Source organism: Rana temporaria, chromosome 3, assembly GCF_905171775.1.
Source record: "Rana temporaria chromosome 3, aRanTem1.1, whole genome shotgun sequence".
Lineage (NCBI taxonomy): Eukaryota > Metazoa > Chordata > Amphibia > Anura > Ranidae > Rana > Rana temporaria.
In genome coordinates this window covers 55,666,849-55,690,032 of record NC_053491.1, presented here as the reverse complement: position 1 = coordinate 55,690,032, position 23,184 = coordinate 55,666,849, and the positions used below count along the sequence as shown (strand labels likewise).

Genomic DNA, 23,184 nt, shown 5'->3' with positions numbered 1-23,184 from the left:
TCCGTAACACCCATAAGGGGGCATTAGGGGAATATGTTTTATGCGTACTGGGTGGCAGTAGTTTTGAAAGTTTGAATATCCGTAGGGTCATAGAGAGAACTTTCGTACCCTCTCTTCCCCCAGTGGAGAGATGATGTATTCGATTTTGGAGAGATTCATAGAAAAATAAGGATAGCTGCCTCCAATGCTGTTGCCGCATTGTTCTCCTTGGGGTAGAACCACCAGTGTGCATGGGCCAGCTGTGAGGCCACATAGTAAGTTTGAAGGCAAGGGAGCGCCAACCACCCCTTCAAAATAGGTAGTTGTAACATGTCTATTGCTATTCTAGCTACCCCCCCAAATAAATTTAATAAGAATCGTGTCAATTTCCTTAAACTTGTGTTTGGGGATGTATATTGGGGAGTTACTCAGTATATATAGAAAACGTGGTAAAAAGATCATTTTGAAAATATTTATTCTACCCAACAAGTCAGGGGAAGAGTAGCCCAGGTCTTAAGCGTATTCCTCATTCTATGAATGAGTGGATCTAAATACATTTTGGTGTATGAGGAGAGAGGCCGTTGTATCTCAATACCTAGGTAGCGAAAGGTATGCACAATCTGTAATGGACATGAGGATGGTAGTGTAATTGGGGAGGATTGGTCTAGCCTAAACAACAGGGATTTCTCCCAGTTTACTTGAAAGCCAGAAAAGTGCGGAATAATATCCAGTAGAGTAGGGAGTGACGACTGGGGGTCCGATAAAATATATCAACATGTCATCTGCGTATAAGGATACCTTTTCTTCCAAGCCCCCAGTCGTCAGTCCCACAACCTCCCCACTAGATCTGATCAGCGCTGCTAATGGCTCTATCGCCAGCACAAATAGTAGTGGCAATAGAGGGTGCCCCTGTCTGGAACCCCTACGTATCATAAAGGGGTTGGAAAAGGTTGTATTTACTTTTAGTCTAGCCGTAGGTTTGTAATATAGTAACCAAACCCATTTAACCTCCCTGGCGGTATGATTATGTCTGGAATTTTGTACCAAAAGCGGTACAATTATTTTGCATGGAAATTTGGCGTTTTATATTGTAGGCCTGCAATTCTTAGGAATAACTCACTTAAATCTGTCCAAACAAGAGTCTAGTAGACATCCCGGGTATGATAAAGTTTGAAACACAAAATCATAAATTATATTATAATAAATAACTATAAATAATTATAAAAAATAATAATGTAATTATAATAAAAAATATTCAATAATGTAATCAAATCAAAAACACTGAAATTTGCTCAGTTGCAGAATTGACAATTCATTACTTTTATTTTTTTATGACGAATTTCCCCACAAATCACTATCTCTCAATTCTGCAAGTGATTATAATTTATTATCGCTGTTTTTTAGCTGCTCTAAAATCACTTTTGACATAAAGGGACACTTTTGTTTGCTATGGACCATCTACAGTTTACAGGCAGAAAGAACAGTTTTTATTTTATAAAGTACATGCAGAACACTGGGCAGACCACTAGGGACAAAGGGGGTGTGTATTTTTTTACATACAGTACTGTAATCTATAAGATTACAGTATACTGTATGTAATGTGTTTATTTACTTTTTTGAATTTGGCGCCGTTCTCTGCCCCCGTGCGTCGTAACGTCGCAGGGAACGGAGATCGTCAGCACACAGCGGGGATGCATCGCAGGATCCAGGGACAAGGTAAGTAACTTGTGCCTGTGGATGCTGCGAGGCGGCCCCGAGTCTGGCTCGGGGATACCGCTTTTGGTATAAAAAATTCACACCGAGCCAGACACGGGATTACCACTAAGGAGGTTAATAAAAGTGTCACGTCAAGACTTCCATTAGATACGGCCACTCCACCGAATCAAAGACCTTATGAGCATCCAGGGCTAAAACAGCCCTGGATCCCATTGTATCATGAGTGGCCTGCATGTTGGTAAAGAGCTGCCGTAAATCACGTGCATCTCTGACGTTACTTCATTGTTCATAGAAGAATTAGGTTCATTGACAAACTGGTTAATGCACAGATTGGTAATAAAGACCAAACACACAATATATTCATCAGGTTTAACCTGAAATTCATGTTTAGCTTTTAATGAATGGGACTGGAAAGTAGGTAAATATTCAAGCAGGCTCCTGGTGTAAAGAAACAGTTGTTGATTCAACCCCACCTACCCCAATGTCTAACCAGAGCGGTAACATTCCATTTTAGTTTAGTTTGGCTTTTAAACTCTGTTTCATACACACCTCACGCATTGTCTCGACACCTGTAGTGACAATGGTTATGATCACAATCCACTCTTGCACAGAAGGTAATGTTTCCATCTTAACCAGGACGACATAGGTGTAGAGCATCAGGAATGCTAGGTACGCTAGCTAAATGCAGTAAAAAAAAAATATAGGTTAATAACTGAACATGAAAACAAGCCAAAATGAGACTACATTTATAAAACTAGCGTTGATACAAGCATAATGGGCCAAATCCTCAAAAGGGATACGCAGGCGGATCTGCTGTTCCGCCTGCGTATCCCTGTGCCTATCTTTGGAACTGATCCTCAGAAGCAGTTTTCCAAAGATAGGCAGAAGATCCGACATCTGTAAGAGACTTACACTGTCGGATCTTAGGATGCAGTACCGCATCCGCCGCTGGGGGCATTTCGCGTCGAAATACCGCTTCGCGTATGCAAATGAGGACTTACGGAGATCCACAAAGCTTTTCAGGTTTGTTTTTTCTCCGTAAGTTTACGTTTGCATGCGTAAAATTAGGCATGCTTTTACAAGGTGTAAACTGTTTACACCTTGTAAAAACAGACCTTTTTTTCGATCGCCGCAATTTTTTTTTAAATTAGATTTTTTTTTTTTCGCCGTATCTTTTTTTTAACCCGTCGCAACTTTATTGTCCCGTCGCAATCCACAAAGCCCGGCGTAACGTAATTTCGCGCGAAGCACGTCGGGAAAATGACGTCACGCGCATGCGCAGTACGGCCGGCGCGGGAGTGCGCCTCATTTAAATTGTCATCGCCCCCTGGATAACAGGACCGCCTTGCGCCGGGAGAATTTAGGTTACACTGCGTGAAATTTCTTTGTGGATCGGGCACTTTCTTTGTGGATCGGGCACTTAGGTAGAAATTTCCCGCCAGTGTAACTTAAATGGGAAAAATTAAGTTAGGCTACGATTTTGAGGATTTGGCCCAATATGCTTTTAAAATATCAAAACAGTGAAATTCCTGCGAGCTACCATATATGATGCCAATATGATGCTTTTTTTTTATTAATTCATCTTTATCTTTAGAAAATAATGTTTCTTTACAATCACATATACAATTATAAGACATACATAAAACGTATATGTTTAGGTTATGGGAGGCGATCTCCCCAATCCCCCACGCTGTCTTAACCTAAAATTGTGATATCACATAAATAATAATTACTCCTATTGCAAATCGTACAACTACTTCCTTATCCTATTATTTAAAGTGTACACATAATAAAGTGCTACAGTGCAAAAATATACTGCAATGTGTGTATTTGTAAACAAAGTCCTTATAAAGTGCTACAATGATATCATAGAAAGTGTTCCAGTGCACTAAAGTGCTGCGTGCGATTTTCTTCATGTGATACCATGTGTTCATGTACATATAAAGTCCGTTCCAATTCCATAAATTCAAGTGATAAAAAAATCAAACTTGCATATGTGTCCCCCTGAGGAAGATATATGACAAAAGTCCCGGTATCGTCCCGGGGACATCTTCCAACGGGGGCACAGTTCTGCTGACTCTGGTAACACCCTGCCCTGGAATTTCCTCACTTTCTATTTTGGTTATGGGACAGGAAGTGAAGGTAAATCTCATCTATGGCACACAGATGACAAAAGGAAAAAAAACTGACAGTTTATAACCCTTCCTTACTCTATCCAAAATGAAAAATATTTCATAGCTATAGAAGTTGGCATCCTGGGTATGTTTTTGTTGCATTTTCAGCAACTGAATACAATGAAAATGTATCAAGAAATATGCCATTTACCGTGTTAAACCAGAATTTCACAATTGGTGCATGGTAAAATGCAAAATACTTCTGTGCCAGAGGAAGACGCTGATTTCTTCCTTCAATCCTGGTTTCAGCATGATTTTCTCCAGATCCATCATGAAATGCGCGTTCTTTACAAGCACCCTATAACATAGTAGTTATCAAGAGTTAAACTGTACAATAGCAATAAGCAGAAATATGGTAGGGTAAGGAAATGTGATAAATTCATCTTTAGGAGCTGGCAGATCCAAAAATGTATTAGAAAATGGCAGGTGTGGCAGTACAGATATTCTACTACAGTAATTCGATATGTATCTTTATCTGTAATCAAGCACCCAGGGTTCTATTCTTTTCATGGTGGACACATGGTTTAGTACTACTACTGTACAATATAAGGAACATAACTTGGTACAGAAGAAGGGTTATTATTTGATAACACAATTCCTGCCACTTATTGTCATACACAATGACCAGTCTGGAGTCAAGACAGTCCTAAATGTAGATGTTTATGGCCTTACCAGAGTTATCCCTTCTTCAGAGTATTTTACATCATCCCGTTCACTCTGTATCATCTGATGGGCACCCTCAGACAATGGGATGTGGGACATTTGTGCCTTGGTTTTGTAATTAAAAAATGGAATAACTGGTGGCAGAAAAATACCTAGAATCACCTAGAAAAAAACAAATGTATCAATTTTTTATAACGTTTTAAATTGTGTACAAAATCAAAAAAATTAAGCCACTAGGTACATGTATTAGTGGTTGTAAACCCTTACAAACCACTTTTTACTACAGGTAAGCCTATAATGAGGCTTAGGCCTCGTACACACGACCGAGAAACTTGACGGGCGAAACACATCGTTTTGCTAGTCGAGTTCCTTGTGAAGCCGTCGAGGAACTCGACAAGCCAATTTTCTCCATTCCTGTCAAGGAAATAGAGAACATGCTTTCTTTTTGGCTCGTCGAGTTTCTCGACAGTTTCCTCTAGAAAATGTACACACGACCGGTTTCCTCGGCAAAAAAATATCTCCCAGCAAGTTTCTTGCTGGTTTTTGCCGAGAAACTCGGTCGTGTGTACGAGGCCTCACCTGTAGCTTCCCCGGCTATCTCCTAAACCTGCACGGTTTAGGAGGAGATATCCCCTGTATCAGCATGTGCCGACATCATCAGCACATGCGCACTGAAGCAACGGCATGTTCGTGCCGTTGCTTCAGCCAGTCTGCCATTACCGTTGGCTTGCTGGAGTGATGTCATCGCAGCTCAGGCCAATCACAGCACCAGAGCCTGAGATACCCGGAAGTAACTCCGGGAGCGATGTCGCAGGCTGGAGCTGTGTACTGGGACTGCTGCACGGGCTTCGATCTAAGGTGAGTATTTCATAATGAGCTAGTATGCCAGGCATACTAGCTCATTATGCCATTGTCTTGCCGTTTTTTTTGTGGGTATATCGTTATCATCGGTTAACCGATTAAGCTGGCTGATGGTCCGTCGTGCCTACACACCATCAGTTAAAAAAACGATTGTGTCAGAACGCGGTGACGTAAAACACAACGACGTGCTGAAAAAAAACGAAGTTCAATGCTTCCAAGCATGCGTCAAATTGATTCTGAGCATGCACAGGTTTTTAACCGATGCTTTTGCATACTAACAATCGGTTTTGACCTATCGGTTACCAGTCCATAGGTTAAATTTAAAAGCAAGTTCTCATTTTTTTAACCTAAGGTTAAATAACCAATGGGGCCTACACACGATCGGTTTGGACTGATGAAAACGGTCCTTCAGACCGTTGTCCTCTGGCTATCCTATAGTGTGTACGAGGCCCAACTCATATACCATTTCTGTTAGCAATAGTCATTGGCATCTAACCTGATGGTGGGTACATAACTGCAAATAACTGTATGAAAAATAATAATTTTAGAAAATATGTACACTTTTAAAAACATCTTATTTCCTTTTATTTATCTAAGCATATTAACCACTAGCCGACCGCGCACCGTCATTATACGGCGGCAGGTCGGCTCTCCTGGGCGAGAGCCCGTAGCTATACGTCCTATCGTATAGCCGCCACTAGGGGGCGCGTGCGCGCCGCCGGAGGCGCGCGCGCGCGCTCCCCGCTCGCCCCCGACTCCCGTGCGTGTGCCCGGCGGGCGCGATCGCCGCCGGGCACACGCGATCGCTCGGTACAGAGCGGGGAACGGGAGCTGTGTGTGTAAACACACAGCTCTCGTTCCTGTCAGCAGGGGAAATGCTGATCTTCCGTTCATACAATGTATGAACAGAAAATCAGTGTTTCCCCTAGTGAGGCCACCCCCCCCCCCCCCACAGTAAGAACACACCCAGGCATACTTAACCCCTTCCCCGCCCCCTAGTGTTAACCCCTTCACTGCCAGTGGCATTTTTATAGTAATCTAATGCATTTTTATAGCACTGATCGCTATAAAAATGCCAATGGTCCCAAAAATGTGTCAAAAATGTCCGAAGTGTCCGCCATAATGTCGCAATACCGAAAAAAAAATCGCTGATCGCCGCCATTACTAGTAAAAAAAATATTAATAAAAATGCCATAAAAATACCCCCTATTTTGTAAACGCTATAACTTTTGCGCAAACCAATCAATAAACGCTTATTGCGATTTTTTTTACGAAAAATATGTAGAAGAATACGTATCGGCCTAAACTGAGGAAAAAAAATTTTTTTTTATATATTTTTGGGGGATATTTATTACAGCAAAAAGTAAAAAATATTCATTTTTTTCAAAATTGTCGCTCTATTTTTGTTTATAGCGCAAAAAAAAAAAAAACGCAGAGGTGATCAAATACCACCAAAAGAAAGCTCTATTTGTGGGAAAAAAAGGACGCCAATTTTGTTTGGGAGCCACGTCGCACGACCGCGCAATTGTCTGTTAAAGCGACGCAGTCCCGAATCGCAAAAAGTACTCTGGTCTTTGGGCAGCAATATGGTCCGGGGGGTAAGTGGTTAAACAAGTTTAACCTTTGAGTGTTATACTGAGAAAATTCTGTGAACAGTTATGTTTCCCTCTATTTCCTAATGAAATTGTTTGTAGACTGATGCAAACAGTAGATATTGGGGGTTATTTACTAAAGGCAAATCCACTTTGCACTACAAGTGCAAACTACAAGAGCCAAGTGCACTTGAAATTGCACTGAATGTGCACTTAGAAGTGCAGTAGATATTTTGAGAAATCAGGTAGTACTACTCCTCCCTTTTTCTTAGTTCTAATTAAAATTTCCCTTTTGATTTGTGGTGTTTTATGGGCCCAGATAAAGCTTCCTATTGCTCTCCTTAGTTCAATCATTAGTTTCTTTGGAATGGCTAAAGGAACAGTTTGAAATATATATAACAATTATGGTAATATGTCCATTTTTATTATATTAATTCGTCCTATCCATGAGTGTGTTATGTTTTCATATTTTTGTAATAATTGTATTACTTTTTGGATTGTCGCATTGTAATTCAGTTCTTATAACTTGTTCAAGTCTCTAGGGATATACATTCCCATGTATTTAATTGCTACTTGCTGCCATTTAAACGAAAAATCTTTTTGCAGTATTTGTATTTTTTCTGTTAGTGATACATTTAGCATTTAAGATTTATCATAATTACCTTTAAAATTACTCAGTTCCCCAAATCTTTAAAATTATTTTATTAAATTAGATATTGTTATAATGGGGTTAGTCACATATATTAATAAATCACCTGCATAGACTGCTGTTTTATATTCTTTATCTTTAATACTGATTCCTTGTAAGTCTTTAGTTTTCCTTATTGCTTGTATAAGATGTTCCATCACTAGTATATATAATAAGGGAGATAGTGGACATCCCTGTCGGGTTCCATTTGAAATTTCTATATATTGCGATAGCATTCTGTTTGTTCTTACTTTGGCCCATGAGTTAGAATATAATGCAAAAATTCTACTAAGCATTTTTGGGCCCATTCCTATCTGAACCAATGTTTCCTCTAAGAACTGCCATCCCACTCTATCGAACGCTTTTTCAGCATCAATAGATAGTAGACACGTTGGGATGGCAGTTCTACTATTTTATAATGTCGTCCCTTGTTTCTCGGCCTTTCATAAAGCCTGTTTGATCTAGGTTTATATACCCTGGTAATATAGATGTTCATCTATTGGAGATAATTTTTGAATATAACCTTATATCAATGTTTGTCAAAGATACTGGTCGGTGGGGGCGTGGCCTGGCTAGCATGGTGTGAGGAGTGTTTCGTGGGAGCTCCACTCGTCCAACATCCGTTACCATCTATCCTGGGGCTTATACTGCCTGCCAAACTGCTTGATTTTGGGTACAATCCACCCCCTATCCGTGAGGAGCATGTCGCCACCGAAAAAAGCCTTGGATGCGATCGCTAAGCTCGCCAAATTCCGTCTACCAGACAAGGAGGCCGTGGAGGAAGATGGCGCCGGTGCCGGCCCCTCCGCTCACGCAGACTCGGCGGCTGACAATACAGCGCAAGTTCTGGAGGCTATTTCGGACTGTAAGAGCTCCTTGACTTGCAGAATCGAGGAGGTGAAGGTGGATGTCTCCCTCATCAGGCAGGACCTGCAGAAACGTAGGGACCGGGTGACGGAGGCGGTGACCCGCGTCGGCCGCGTGGAGGACGAGATACCGCCATTACAGATTGTGACCGAACGCCTGCAACACCAACTTACCATGGTCCTGGCGAAGCAAGACGACATGGAGAACCGCCTCAGGAGGTGTAATTTGCGGTTCGTCGGCCTACCTGAGGGTGCGGAGGGCCCTGATCCGCCGACATTCCTGGAGAACCTCCTGGCGTCCACGTTTGGCCGATCCGAATTCTCGTCATCCTTCGTGGTGGAGAGGGCCCACAGATTGGCTGCTAAGCCTCCTCCTCCGGGCGCCCCGCCGCACACATTCATAGCGAAGCTATTAAACTTCCGGGACCGCGATGCTGTGCTCCATCTCACCAGGCTCAAGGGCAACATCCCCTCAAGGTCGTGGAGCTCAAGGTCTTTCCGGATTTCTCTGCGGATGTGCAGAAGAAGAGGGCCCTCTTCACTGAGGCCAAGCGCCAGCTCAGACTCCGCCACTATGTCTATGCCATGCTCTTTCCGGCTAGGCTCCGGGTCGTTGGCGAGGACCGCACGCATTTCTTTGACACACCCGAGGCAGTCATCACCTGGTTGGAGAACGTGAGGCCGCCGCCTAGAAATCCCATGCAGGCCTGAGGGACCCTCCGCTCGGATCGCGGCTGCTGATCGTGGGGGTGTGAGTCTCTCCCTTTGATGCCCTGTTTGTCTACTTTGACTGGACCTCAGGTACTGTGCCCAATATCCTACACCCGTAATTCTGCAACCCATTGTGTGCTCCCCGGCTTCCTGTGTTCCCTTCCCCGCGGCCTGGCCTCCGCACCTCCACCCCCATTCTCTTCCATCCATCCTCCCTTGGTCCTGCCCGTCCTCCTTCTTGGCGGTGCCATCCTTGACTCTTCCACCCCCCCTCCCGGGGTTTTGTTTTTCTCCTTGCTCCCCCGTGGACGCTATGCTGAGGAACCTACAATGAGGCCCTATCTACTTGTTTTTAGCTGACGAGCTGCCCCCCCGTGTTGGTGCCTGGGACGAGAACTCACACTTCTACATCCTTGTCTCTCCCCTATGACCATTTACATGGAGTTCAAGGACTGGGGGCCTCACCTCTTGCACCATTGCTGGTTTTCCAGCGATTGACCGTCCCCCTAGTCGCAGATGCCCCATTGGAATCTGCTGTTCTAATTGTTGGGAGTCTAGGCTCCCTGACTCAAGTATGGTTTCCCTGGTCTGGCCGGGCCCGTTGGGATACGTCGCACTGTTCTGCGGCGGACCACGTGTCCGGACACCCCAGCGCTTTTTGCAGTTTGTTTCACATGATCTATGATCTGTTAGTTGTTACTTTTCTTTTGTTCACTATTGGTGTAATGCAGAATGACATATATGATGCTATGAAGTAGGGATGTCCCGATACCGATACTAGTATCGGTATCGGTACCGATACCGAGCATTTCCCCGAGTACTTGTACTCGGGGGAAATGCTCCGATGCCTCACCCGATACCTGGGCAGGCAGGGGAGTTGCAAGTCTGCTCCCCCATGCTGTCTTTCCCCCATGCTCGTCTTCTCTCCCCCCCCACTCCGTGACAAGCTTCTCTCCCCCCGCTCCTCCGTGACCGGCTTCCCTCCCCCCGCTCCTCCGTGACAGGCTTCTCTCCTCCGCGACAGGATCTCTCTCCCCGCTCCTCCGTGACAGGCTTCTCTCCCCCCGCTCCTCCGTGACAGGCTTCTCTCCCCCCGCTCCTCCGTGACAGGCTTCTCTCCCCCCGCTCCTCCGTGACAGGCTTCTCTCACCCCGCTCCTCCGTGACCGGCTTCTCTCACCCCGCTTCTCCGTGACCAGCTTCTCTCACCCCGCTCCTCCGTGACCGGCTTCTCTCCCCCCCGCTCCTCCGTGACAGGCTTCTCTCACTGCTCCTCCGTGACCGGCTTCTAACCCCCCCGCTCCTCCGTGACCGGCTTCTAACCCCCCCGCTCCTCCGTGACCGGCTTCTCTCCCCCCGCTCCTCCGTGACAGGCTTCTCTCCCCCCGCTCCTCCGTGACAGGCTTCTCCCCCCCCCCCCCGCGACAAGCTTCTCTCCCCCCCCGCTCCTCCGTGCCCGGCTTCTCTTCCCCCGCTCCGTGCCCGGCTTCTCTCCCCCTCAATCTGTCAGGATGGAGAGCGAGAGCTCCTACCTTTTCAGAATGAACAGAGTCAGTGATCACTGACTCTGTCCATTCATATAACTGAGCATTGTAAACTGTGTTTACGATGCTTCAGTTTATGAATGGATAGGAGCCTCTGTCTCCTGTCCATTCATTTCCAGTGCAGCAGAGAAAGGGACTGGGGATCTGTGACCTTAGTCCCTTTCTCTGTCTTAAAGGGGAGACGTCAGAGGTCTGTTAAGACCCCTGATATCTCTCCAAAGACCCCCAACAGGGCTGATTAAAAAATTGCAATAAATATTTAAAAAAAAAAATGTAAAAAGAAAAAAAAAACACACTGACAATCCCCCTAAAAATAAATAAAAAATCACTGTAAAAAAAAAATAATAATAAAAAAAAAAAATACTGCCACTGTCACGTGACATTAAAAAAAAAAAAAAAAAAAAGTATCGGTATTCGGTATCGGCGAGTACTTGGAAAAAAGTATCGGTACTTGTACTCGGTCTCAAAAAAGTGGTATCGGGACAACCCTACTATGAAGGGACTGATGGGTGATATATGGGATGGTATGTTTTATACTACTGTTACAATGCTATGTGCTCATTGGTTTATGCTGAGGCCTCCTTGCCCGGATGCTTTGGGCCCTGTGCGTGGTGTCTACGGCTCTCCCCCTACTGTTGGGGCGGCTGGGGACACCGGTGCGCGGGCTTGTGGCGTCTGGAACATTGATGCTTGTCCTTGCCTGTCATGCCTGCTGTGAAATTTTTGACTTGGAATGTGCGGGGCCTCAGGGCCCGCCCTAAACGTAATTCAGTTCTCTCCTATTTAAAAGCCCAGCGTGCAGAGATTATGGTATTGGTTGAGACCCACTTAACGGGCCAGCTCATGATGACTTTGAAAAAGCCATGGGTGGGTTGGGTGTACCAGGCTCCGCACACGCCCAACTCAAGGGGCGTGGCTATACTGGTTGCCAAAACCACGCAATTCGTTTTACTTACACTACGGTCTGACCCCCTTGGTAGATTTTTATTTTTACATGCTAAGGTGCACGGCTTGGAGCTCCTTATTCTCGCTATTTATATACTGCCCCCCTTTCAATTTTCTGTGCTGACGGAGGGGTTGGGGTTCATGTCTCAATATCCTACTGTGCCTGCAATCTGGTTGGGAGACTTTAACAACGTTACCAACAATGATTTGGATAGGTTGTCCCTGACACCCCCTGACCGGCCCCCCCCCCCCTGCTCAAACTAGATTTGGTAGACTCCTCCTCGACCTGGAGCTCGTGGACACGTGGAGACACCGGCATCCGCTGGATAGGACCTTTTCCTGCTTCTCCTCGACACACGGCTCCCTGTCGCGGATCGATCTAATCCTAACTTCCCGTACCCTCCTCCCCATCTTGGGTGACGTGGGGTTTAACCCCCGCGTCCTCTCTGACCACGCATCCTACTGGATAGAGCTCCACACCGAGTCCCCTCCTTCCTCTTACAACTGGAGACTCAACCCTTTCTGGTTATCGGTCATCCCTGATTTAGAGGAGGCCGGTGCCGAATGGGACCTGTTTTTTCAGACTAACAGAGGTACTGCGCCCTTTGAAGTTGTTTGGGACTCCTTTAAATCCCATGCCCGTATGTTTTTGTCCCAACGAATATCTCAATATCGAAGGACCTCGTCCCGGGTGGTTGAACAGGCGGAGAGGTCTCTGGCCGAGGCGGAGCGGACGTTTGTTTCCGCTCCTTCCCCGTCCACGGCTGACGTGCTGAAACTCCAGTCCCGGGTGGTGAGTGGCCTTCTCTTTGAGAAGGCGGAAAGGAAGATATTCTACAGCAAACAGAGGGTATATGAGTGTGGAGAACGTGCGGGAAGACTCCTGGCCTATTTGGTCCATCTGGATCACAGACCCCCTACGGTGGTTTCCCTCCGCAGTGCTGGCGGGGTGCTACTCTCTGATCCGGATGAGGTGGTTGGGGAATTCCGCTCCTTCTTTGCATCACTGTACTCATCTGGGGCCGTGGTTCCTAGAGGGGAATCGGCTGCGCTGTTGGCTGACATAGAACTGCCCGTGCTTTTCGAGCTCCCATGCAAAGACCCTGGAGGCCCCCATCACGACGGACGAAATAGTGCATGCGATTTCCTTGCTTAATTCCTCCAAGGCGCCGGGCTCGGACGGTCTCCCCCTCAAATTCTACATGACGTATAGTGAATCTCTAGTGCCTAGGCTCCACAAACTGTTTTCGCATATTTTTCAATCAGGCTCCCTACCCGCCTCTATGGCTGAGGCTTATATAGTACTTATCCCCAAACCCGGTAAAAATCTTGAATTCCCTGAGTCCTACCGTCCCATATCCCTTCTTCAGCTAGACATTAAAATCCTGGCCAAGATTCTGGCACTGCGTTTAAACGAAGTGATCCTCACGCTAATTCACCCCGACCAAGTTGGTTTTATGCCTGCTAAAAATGCGGCATACAATCTGCGCCGACTTCATATGAATTTGCAGGCTGAACATGATCAAGCGGGTTCTAGAGTTGTGGTGTCCTTAGACGCCGCAAAGGCATTCGACTCAGTAGAATGGAACTATCTATGGGAATGTCTAGCGCGCTTCGGGCCTAACTTTATCAAATGGATCAATCTTCTGTATCAGAACCCATGTACCAGGGTCTTGGTCAATGGTCGGATTTCTGCCCCTTTTCCCCTTTCTAGGGTACGAGCCCCTAGCCTCCTCTCTTAGGAATCACCCAGGTGTCGGGGGCCTCAGACGGGGGGACCTGGTGGAAACAATTAGTCTGTACGCAGACGATATGCTCTTGTACCTGGCTGACTCGGGCCAATCCCTGCGAACTGCGCTTGCGGTTATTGAGAACTTCGGTCACCACTCTGGTCTGAGGATCAACTGGGACAAATCCCAGATCCTCCCCATTGATGTGAGCGTACCCTCCGAGATCCAGGCATCTTCCCCTCTCCTTAGAGTTTGTTCCCTGAAATATCTCGGGATTCAGATCTCTAGATCTCCTGAGGACTTTGTCCGCCTGAACATAGAACCGCTGATGCTGTTCCTAAAGTCCAAGACACAGGTTTGGGCCAGGTTGCACCTGGGTGTCATGGGCCGAGTGAACTTAATTAAGATGGTCCTCTTACCCAAAATTCCTGTACGTACTATGGCACTCCCCTATTTACCTCCCTCTTAAGATTTTTAAGGCCATAGACTCAATCCTTAAGTCGTTCGTGTGGGGCCCCACTAGACATAAGCTTTCCTGGCAGGTATTGAAGAATCCTACTGAACTGGGTGGAGCTGCGTTGCCCGACCTTAATTTTTATTATTTGGCGGCACAACTGTCTCACTTTTTTTATTTTGACAAGCAGGACCGTGACCGTTACCTCGCACTGCTGTGCTCCCGCTGTGCTCCCGGGCTCACTCACCCTTTCCAGGTCCTCTTTAGGGGCTTGGGGAGTGCTTGGACGCTGGGCAGCCGCGGGGGCCTGCTTTACCACCATTGTAAAATTTGGGAGGTGGTGGGTAGAAAATTGAAAATACCAGCCACCCACTCTTATACCCCTTTATGGGACAACCCGGATTTGAGTGAATTGCTCTCCATCCCGGATCGGGCTCTTTGGCTCGACCGGGGAATGAGGTACCTACTCGACGTATATCGCGGTCCTATTTTAAAAGACTTAAAGATGAATTTGGTTTGCCCAACTCCATGCATTTCCGCTACCTTCAGCTCCGCCACGCCCTCCATGCCCAGTTTGGGGCCACACCCCCGGGTGTTGAACAACTTGAAGTACTTCGCACCATAATAGGACGAGACTCCCGCAAGCTAATCTCGATCCTTTACAATTCCCTTCTTCGGCCCTATGCCGCTATTTTGGCCTACAGGCTTAAAGACCGCTGGTCCGGGGATGTGGGGGAGCTGGAGGATGATGAGTGGGAGGACGCGTTGGATGCCACTAAGAAGGCATCGCCTAAACTGTCAGATCGTCTTACCCACCTTTACGTTTTGCACAGGTCGTACTTAACCCCCGCCCGCCTGGCCAAATACAAGCCAGGATACAGCCCACTGTGCCCCAGATGTGGTGGTACCCCCTGCACATTTTTTCACCTCATGTGGTCTTGTCCGGTCATACAGGGATACTGGTCACAGATTGTAAAATTCATACATGACGAGATGGGGTCCCCCCTGACACTGTGCCCCAAGCAGTGTCTTCTGGGGGTGTTCCCGGACCCTGACTCGGACAAATACCACAAAATATTTCTCCAGGAATCATTATTTACGGCACGATTATTGATAGCTCGTAAATGGCTTCGAGCCTCACCCCCGTCTGTCCAGGAGTGGATAGTTGCGGTTAACTCTGTGTTACCGTATAAAAGGGAGATCTACGCCCACAGGGGGTGCCCGGCCAAATACAACAAGGTGTGGGATGACTGGGTGGAGAATGCTGCTACTTGCAATGCTCTGCCTGATTGAGCTTACAGAACCTCCCCCCGTGCCCACTTGTAAACCATGGCTGTGTGTCTGACTGGTCCCCTCGCCCTCCTGTGTCTCTGTGTTTTTACAACTGCCTGTCGCGTTTGGGATGATACCTGCACTGTATTTCCAATGTTCACTGTATGCATTGACTCCTGTATTTTCCTTATCTCACCTGCGTGTGATGTATGCTTATGCGTTCTGTATGTCATTTATTCTTTCAAATAAAAACACCACGTTATTTGTAAAAAAAAAAAAGATACTGGTCGGTAGTTGTTACATAATGTGTGACCTTTCTCGGGTTTTGGTATTAGTACAATGTGAGCTTCCATTTTTTGTGATGTAAAAATGTGTGTTCTAGATATAGAATTAAAAGTTTTTTTTAAGAATGGGTGTTATTATATCTTGCAATGATTTATAAAATCTTGAAGTATACCCGCCTGGTCCAGGGCTTTTGCCCAAGACCAGCTCGGAGATAGCATGTTGGATTTCCTCTATTGAGATTTATTTTTCCAGATCCTCCGTTATTTCTCTTGAAAATACTGGTAGAGCTGTATCTTTTAAATATTTACGAATCTATTCCCCTTTCTTATCCTTTTCTTTATTTTCCTGTTGAGTGTTTAAATTATATAACGTAGAATAATATGTATGGAAGATTTTGGATATTTCCGTTGGGTCAAAGGCCAGTTTTAACTATGGAGGTCATAGGTTGTTATTTTTTTAAGGTTCTGGCTAACAATGTACCTGTTTTGTTACCTTGTTGATACTATTGTGTTTTATTCTTATCCCTCATCCGAAGGGAATCTTCATCAAGCAAGTATTGTAGCTGTGTTTGTTTTTCTTTTAATGTTATTTTGTCCTCAATTTTCCTGTTTATGTTTACTATCTAGTTTTATAATTTCCATCATTAATTGAGACTGCTTCTGATCTTTTTCCTTTTTCAGCCTCGATCCATGCTTGATAAATATTCCCCGCAGCACACATTTAAGTGTTTCCCATTGTATAGGAATTGAGGTATCATCATTTTCGTGTATTACCAGGAATTCTTTCGCTACCTGTCGTATGTCGTTTTCACACTCTTTATTTTTTTATAAAATTATCATTCAATCTCCACTTCCCTGTTGGTTTTTTATATTCCACTATCCTAAGTTCCAAATTTGAGTCCATTATAAAATTAAAGTCGCCGCCCATAATTACGGTTCCTTCTGCTTTTTCCATTGCTTCCACAAAAGATTTTATTCCACACTTAATTTGTTCATAGTTTGGTAAATATAAATTTATAATTGACCCTTATTTGCCTTTCGTAAATAACCCCTATTGTGTTATTGTGAAAACACATTCTCAGATTCTGTAAGACCCCTTTCACACAAGGGCATTTTTCAGGCACTTTTGGGCTAAAAATAGCTCCTGAAAAACGTCTCCCCTGCAGTGTCAGTGTGAAAGCCTTCAGACGTTAACCCTCCTAGCGGCATTCCCGAGTCTGACTCGGGGTGAGATTTTCATACCAAAAGCGGTAACCCCGAGTCAGACTCGGGCTTGCCTCGCTGCAGCAGCAGACAAAGTTACTTACCTTGTCCCTGGATCCAGCGATGCCACCGCGCTGTGTGAGCGAGCGGGACCTCGCTCGATTCACACAGTGTCCTCCTGTGCCGCCGATCTCCGTTCCCTGCGACGTTACGACGCACGGGAGCGGAGAACGGCGCCAAATTCAGAAAAGTAAACAAACACATTACATACAGTATACTGTGATCTTATAGATTACAGTACTGTATGTAAAAAATACACACACCCCTTGTCCCTAGTGGTCTGCCCAGTGTCCTACATGTTCTTTTATATAATAAAAACTGTTCTTTCTGCCTGCAAACTGTAGATTGTCCATAGCAACCAAAAGTGTCCCTTTATGTCAAAAATGGTTTTAGATCAGCTAGAAAACAGCGATAATAAATTATAATCACTTGCAGAATTGTGCGATAGCGATTTGTGGGGAAATTCGTCATAAAAAAATAAAAGTAATGACAGCGACAATTCTGCAACTGAGCACATTTCAGTGATTTTGAGTTGATTACATTATTGAATAATTTTTATTATAATTATATTATTATTTGTTATAATTATTTATAATTATTTATTATATTATAATTTATAATTTTGTTTTTAAAAAAATTTCATACCCGGGATGCCTACAAGACTCTTGTTTGGTCAGATTTAAGTGAGTTATTCCTAAGAATTACAGGCCTACAATATAAAACGCCAAATTTCCTTGCAAATAATGGTACCGCTTTCAGCACCTTTTTTCTGAAAGAATCATACCGCTAGGGAGGTTAAAGAATGATCTGCAAGCAGCATCTTTGGAGCGGTGAAGGAGCACTCTTGCCCATTGAAATGAATGCAGCGGCGCTTTGTGGGTGGTTTTAACCCTTTGCGTGGCGCGTTTAACCCTCGCTAGCGGCCGAATACCTCCACAAAAATGACGGTAATTCCCATAGACACACTCCTAAACCTCGTGAACAGCCTTCCCAGAGCCTTCTGCAAAGGGTGGGCCAACTCAATATTAAACACTATGGACTAAGACTGGAATGTTAAAATTCATGTGCGTGTAAAGGCAGGCGTCCCAATACTTTTGATAATATAGTGTATATGCAAACAGGGATTGCAAAGGCATTTCATGCACACAAAGTGGATTTATATCCTTTGTGGATGTTAGGTAATATATTTCAACAAACGTGTTTGTTCCCCGTGTTCAGCTTTAAAACTTTTAAACTGTAAAGCTCTCCACTCCTACCCCTGGGTGTGTTCTGTCTTTGTGTAATCTTCCAGACAATTCACAAAAGCCGAGCGCGTTTTCTGACTTTGGATCCATGTGATATTCCCAGGCTAACTTTATCATTTTCATCTTTTCATAGTTACCTTTAACCATGAATTTTTCCTCAGGTTCAGCCTTCCCATCCATATTTCTGTCAGCAATTTCTGAGTACATTCATGAGAAACAAATGATTGGAGTTTTCCTGAAACAGCCAGCTTAAGGCAAGTCGATTTGCTCCAGTTGCGTAGCTCATATGTTAGTATCTTCATTGTCTTTATTTCATTACTCTGGTAGGCCTTATGAAGGAGTTCAACTGCCAGATCTCCAAATTCTCTATGGCAGAGAGGATAACAAAATGATGGCAGCATAGTCTCACAAAAATAAATCACATGAAAACAAATTAAAGGGGTTGTAAAGGCTTGTTTTTTATTTTCTAAATAGGTTCCTTTAAGCTAGTGCATTGTTGGTTCACTTACCTTTTCCTTCGATTTCTAAATGTTTTTTTTCTTTGTCTGAATTTCTGTGTTCACATCGTCTCCCTGCAGGGATGTAGTCCCAATGGGGGAGGGGGCGAGCACGCTGACTAACCCCCAGCCAAAACGGCTCGGATGAGGGGGGCAAGCTTACTGAGGAGAAACAGGAAGTGAGAAATTCAGACAGAAAAAAAACATTTAGAATGGAAATCGAAGGAAAAGTTAAGTGAACCAACAATGCACTAGCTTAAAGGAACCTATTTAGAAAATAAAAAACGAAACCTTTACAACCCCTTTAAACAGTAATAGTAACAACAAACTTATACTGTATTTGTTATACTATGTATTTTGTTCATTCTGCTGTTCATAAGGCTCTCTGGTATCAGGGCCGATCCTAGGGTCACAGGCGCCTGGGTGCAGAAATATTTCTGGCGCCCCCACATGGGCGTCTTCATTTTACCAACTTCTCCCCTTTACAAATGTTTCTATGGCAATGACTCAACCACAGAGATGCTCCCCCACAAAGTCTTCATTACCCTGGGATCCTTACATGATTTGTTAACAATAAACAAAATACAGGAAGAGAAGCAGAGTACTTGGGATCTGAAGGGGGGCCTCTGTGAAGGACACAGAGAGGGCTTCTGTTAATAAGTCTGTTAGATGTTCGGCGCCCCCACCTCTGCAGGCGCCTGGGTACAATGCACCCTGTGCAACCTGCCTAGGATCGGCCCTGTCCGGTATTCTGTCACAATTTTTTTGGGAAATGGCTGGATTTGGGATAATTCATATGTAAGAAGACCCTACCCAGCCACCCCCAAGCTTTTTCTGTGGGGGTATGGTATGTAGTAAATTGTCCTGGTTGGAAGCTTCTCAGCTGATCAAGGTTATATTCATTATAGCGGTGACATCATTGAGAACATCTCCAGAGAGCCCCCCCAATGTGACCAACCATGGTTCTACTGCAATTATATTAGAAAGGTGGCTGGATCATGCATGATTCTGTGGCAGAATTGTTAAGCCCTGTACACACGGGCCAGAATCTCGTCAGGAAAAAACCCTTGTTTTTCCTGACGAGATTCTTGGCAAGAATCTCTTGCTGCCCGAGTGTACAGACTCTCCTTGAAAGGCAAGAACATGGTGACGTCATAGCGTACGACGAGCATGCATTCGTCACATTCCATGCTGTCACCGCCATCTTATTGCACCCTACCTATGCCTAGGAAGCTACTGCGCAGGCGTCAAAGTAATTTCGAGCATGCGCAGGTTTCCACGGCGACAGGTAAGTATACACACTCTCGGGTTTCTCGGCAGGAAAACTGCAGAGAATCTCACGACTAGAAAAATAGAGAACATGTTCTCTATTTTTCTCGTCTAGATTCTGGGCAGTTTTCTTGTTGAGAAACCTGAAACCCCCATACACACGCTCAGTATACTCGTCAAGTAAGCTCTGCCAGCAGTTTTCTTGCTGGTTCTTGCCGAGTAAACCTACCGTGTGTACGAGGCTTTAAGCCTCGTATACACGACCGAGTTTCTCTGCAAAAACCAGAAAGAAGCTTGCTGGGTTTTTTTTTTTTGCCGAGGAAACCGTTCGTGTGTACACTTTTCCACGAGGAAACCGTCGAGGATCTCGGCGGCTTCACAAGGAACTCGACGAGCAAAACGATGTGTTTCCCCCATTGAGTTCCTCGGACGTGTGTACGAGGCTTTAGTGTCTGGGCCACTTTTCTTGTGTGTCGCTTAATCGCTGATAAAAACGATTGCCAATGTCCACTTCAGTAAATAAAAACAAATATATTTACTTGGAATATTCTTTGAGCTTATCCGGTGTATCATCAATGATGTCCCATTTCTTAGCTTCCCGTGACATTGCTCGGAACAGACACCTAGCAACCAGTGCCTTAGCCATGGATTCTTCTCCGTGCTGCCAGAAGAAGAGAGACATCTTTTGTCTTTTCATCAACACTGCCCAAACTAGGAGCTCATTATATGGATAGAGGAAAGGTTTTCCACTGTCATCCTCACGATAAACTATGCCAGATCTGGGGACTTTTTCTTTTTCACTTGTGTCATTCTGCCAGTAAGGAAAGAATAAATGTTATTAAAGAGAACATATCTTCATATCCTTTCCCGGATTGTCAAGTTTGATTTAAAAATGATACCTTAGACCCGAATGGTTTGGCAGTCTGAAGGAAGTGACCATGTCTTGTTTTTTCTTTTCTATCGATCCTTCCCAGAGAGTCGCCACTTTTTGAAGAGCTTCCTTGATCTGACTGGCCTAAACTCTAAATGAAAAATAATGTAATTTACCATTATAGCAAGCTAATCTAGAACATTAACAACTACTTTACAGGGTAATCCATTATCTCCATTATACCCCCCCCCCCCTGCCCCCTCGGACTGGGATGCCGCAGGTATTCAATTGGTGAAAAACTGTCAACATCAATGTTAATCGGTGCTTTCAGGGCACATTTCACCCTAAAATGGAGCTCATTAAATACCTGATTGAGCTTTTTGTACATTGTTCTGAAGTTTCTCTTTGTGTAGTTGCATCGGTATGTTCCACCCATAAGATATTCTATAACAAGTCCAACATCCAGGAGGGTGATCTTGTATGTTGCTGGGAGGTTACCCTAAACCAGATTCAATGATAACTAAAGTGAAACAATACAGTAAGTATACAGATTAAATGTACATATGTGAACTGCTATACTTGCAAAAATACCCATCGTTCTATTAAGCCAAGCTCACAGATGGTAGGAAACATTCTTCTATGCTATTCAGCCTTGGGGCTTCCTGTATTATTCTCCTGATCATTAAACACTGATCGATAATCTTTCTTTTTCCAGTCAGCAGAAATGGCATATAAGAATCTGCAAAGCTGAAATAGGAAATAGAGGTAGCACCTACCTGGCTATAGAGTTAGGGCATTTAAATCACACGTTTGAGCTATAGAGTAGAAAAGTTTACATTTATACGTGTTTTAAGCTGTTTGTGTACAGTTACTTAAAATTGTGATCACTAACAAATAGTTATTTGTTCGCAAGGTCTAAAGCCGGCCATAGACGGTTCGAATCTCCACCGGTTCAGCAGGAACCAACTGAGATTTGAACCATGTTCAATTTGAACCCTGAGATTTGAACCCTGCCCGGCTGGGTGTACCCAAGTTGATCAATTTATCAACTTGTACAACCAGCCTGCCATATTTTTTTTTTTAAAAAAGACGGACAGATTTTACATGCGATTATTGCTATTGGCTGTTACAATAATCACTTATATTGGGAGGGGTGGCTTCCCCTGCTGCCCCGCCCCCCCCCCCCCCCATGAGAGAACACAATGGCTCCGCAGTAGGTATTCCCATGTCAACACTGTCAGTGATGATGATGATATGGGAATCAAACAATTTTTTTCCTGTAGTTGCAGGAAAGAAATTCACTCCGTCTATGGCAGGCAAAGTAGAGAAAACCCTATTAAAAATGGCATGGTGAATAAAAAGTCAAACCATCTGATCAAACCCTTCTGGAATGAAGTCCATCGATTGATTTCTCACATTACAACATATACCCCTGACTTCACGGCTGCCCAATATTTGCTACACCACTCCTCACTACCTCAATACATCTACAAAAAATCGTTGATGTTTCACTTAATCAATGCCGCCAAACTCTGTGTACCTGTCAGGTGGACACAATCTTCACCTCCTACCATTTCGGATTGGTTTACCAAAATTGGGTACATAGCCGAAATGGAAGAGCTTATTTCTCAATCCAAAGATTCGCCAAAGACCTTTTACGAAAAATGGGCATGCTGGTTATCTTTCAAGAACTCCGCTGAGTTTCATTCAATAAGGACTGCTTCTTTATAAGATTGCTTTATTTCACCCTCTCCGTACTCTCCTTCTTTTACTTTCTCGATAAGGGATATTTACCAGATGGGTTGCATACATTTTCCATCTCATTTGAAATTTTCCCCCTTCTTCCCCCCCCCCTTTTTTTTTTCTCTCCCCTCTCCCTCCCCTTCCCCTCCCTTCTTCCGCTCCCCTCTCCTTGTTCTTTCTTTACATTTGTCCTCTAATGACTTCATGTATATCTATTTAACACACGATTTTGTCTTCTGTGTAATGTTTTATATAATATGCATATTTTACGATTTGTGCATGTATTATTTTCTGTATTTACCTATGAAAATTCTCAATAAAATATTTGAAAAAAAAAAGTCAAACCAAATAGATTTATTAAAGTGGACTTCTGAGGATAGAAATTGGGAGTAGTTATTACTTACTTTTTGAAAGGTACAGGCTCCGGGGCTGTCAGGATAAGATTAAAATCCCAAAGTCTGCGCCTTTCAAAACCAAAAGAGCCGATGGTTGTACAGGTCCTTAGAGGTTCACTTTAAAATAGTGCAATCAAATTACATATGTATACAGTGTGCCAAAACCAGAGCATCAAATATATAAGAGCCAGTTCACACCAGATGCAGTTCCGTATAGTTTTGTGTACATTTTTTCTGCACTAAAAATGCATGCGCAGTGTTTTCCATGTATTCCAATGGCTCTAGTTGGTTTTAGTTCACACCATGCAGTCAGTTTCCGGTGCAGAAAAAAAGCGCACGGAACTGCGTCTGGTGTGAACTTGCCCTAAAGGTGTGTGTGTGTGTATATATATATATATATATATATATATATATATATATATAT

At 44.3% G+C, this 23,184-nt stretch overlaps 1 protein-coding gene across 3 annotated transcripts in view; it reads right to left on the bottom strand.

The window, feature by feature from the left end:
- The window catches only part of LOC120931300 (transient receptor potential cation channel subfamily M member 7-like), a 182,685-nt gene that overhangs the window by 62,064 nt on the left and 97,437 nt on the right, over positions 1-23,184 (bottom strand). For 2 of the 3 annotated variants that reach the window (XM_040342599.1, XM_040342598.1), the window contains exons 14-20: positions 20,990-21,121; positions 20,651-20,773; positions 20,291-20,562; positions 18,123-18,351; positions 4,542-4,694; positions 4,021-4,167; positions 2,245-2,373 (exon numbers count right to left, since the gene is read on the bottom strand). In XM_040342599.1, the coding sequence (XP_040198533.1) occupies positions 2,245-2,373; positions 4,021-4,167; positions 4,542-4,694; positions 18,123-18,351; positions 20,291-20,562; positions 20,651-20,773; positions 20,990-21,121 (1,185 nt within the window). Of the gene's footprint in view, positions 1-2,244; positions 2,374-4,020; positions 4,168-4,541; positions 4,695-18,122; positions 18,352-20,290; positions 20,563-20,650; positions 20,774-20,989; positions 21,143-23,184 lie in introns of those variants that run through there. The other variant, XM_040342600.1, reaches the window with a different exon arrangement.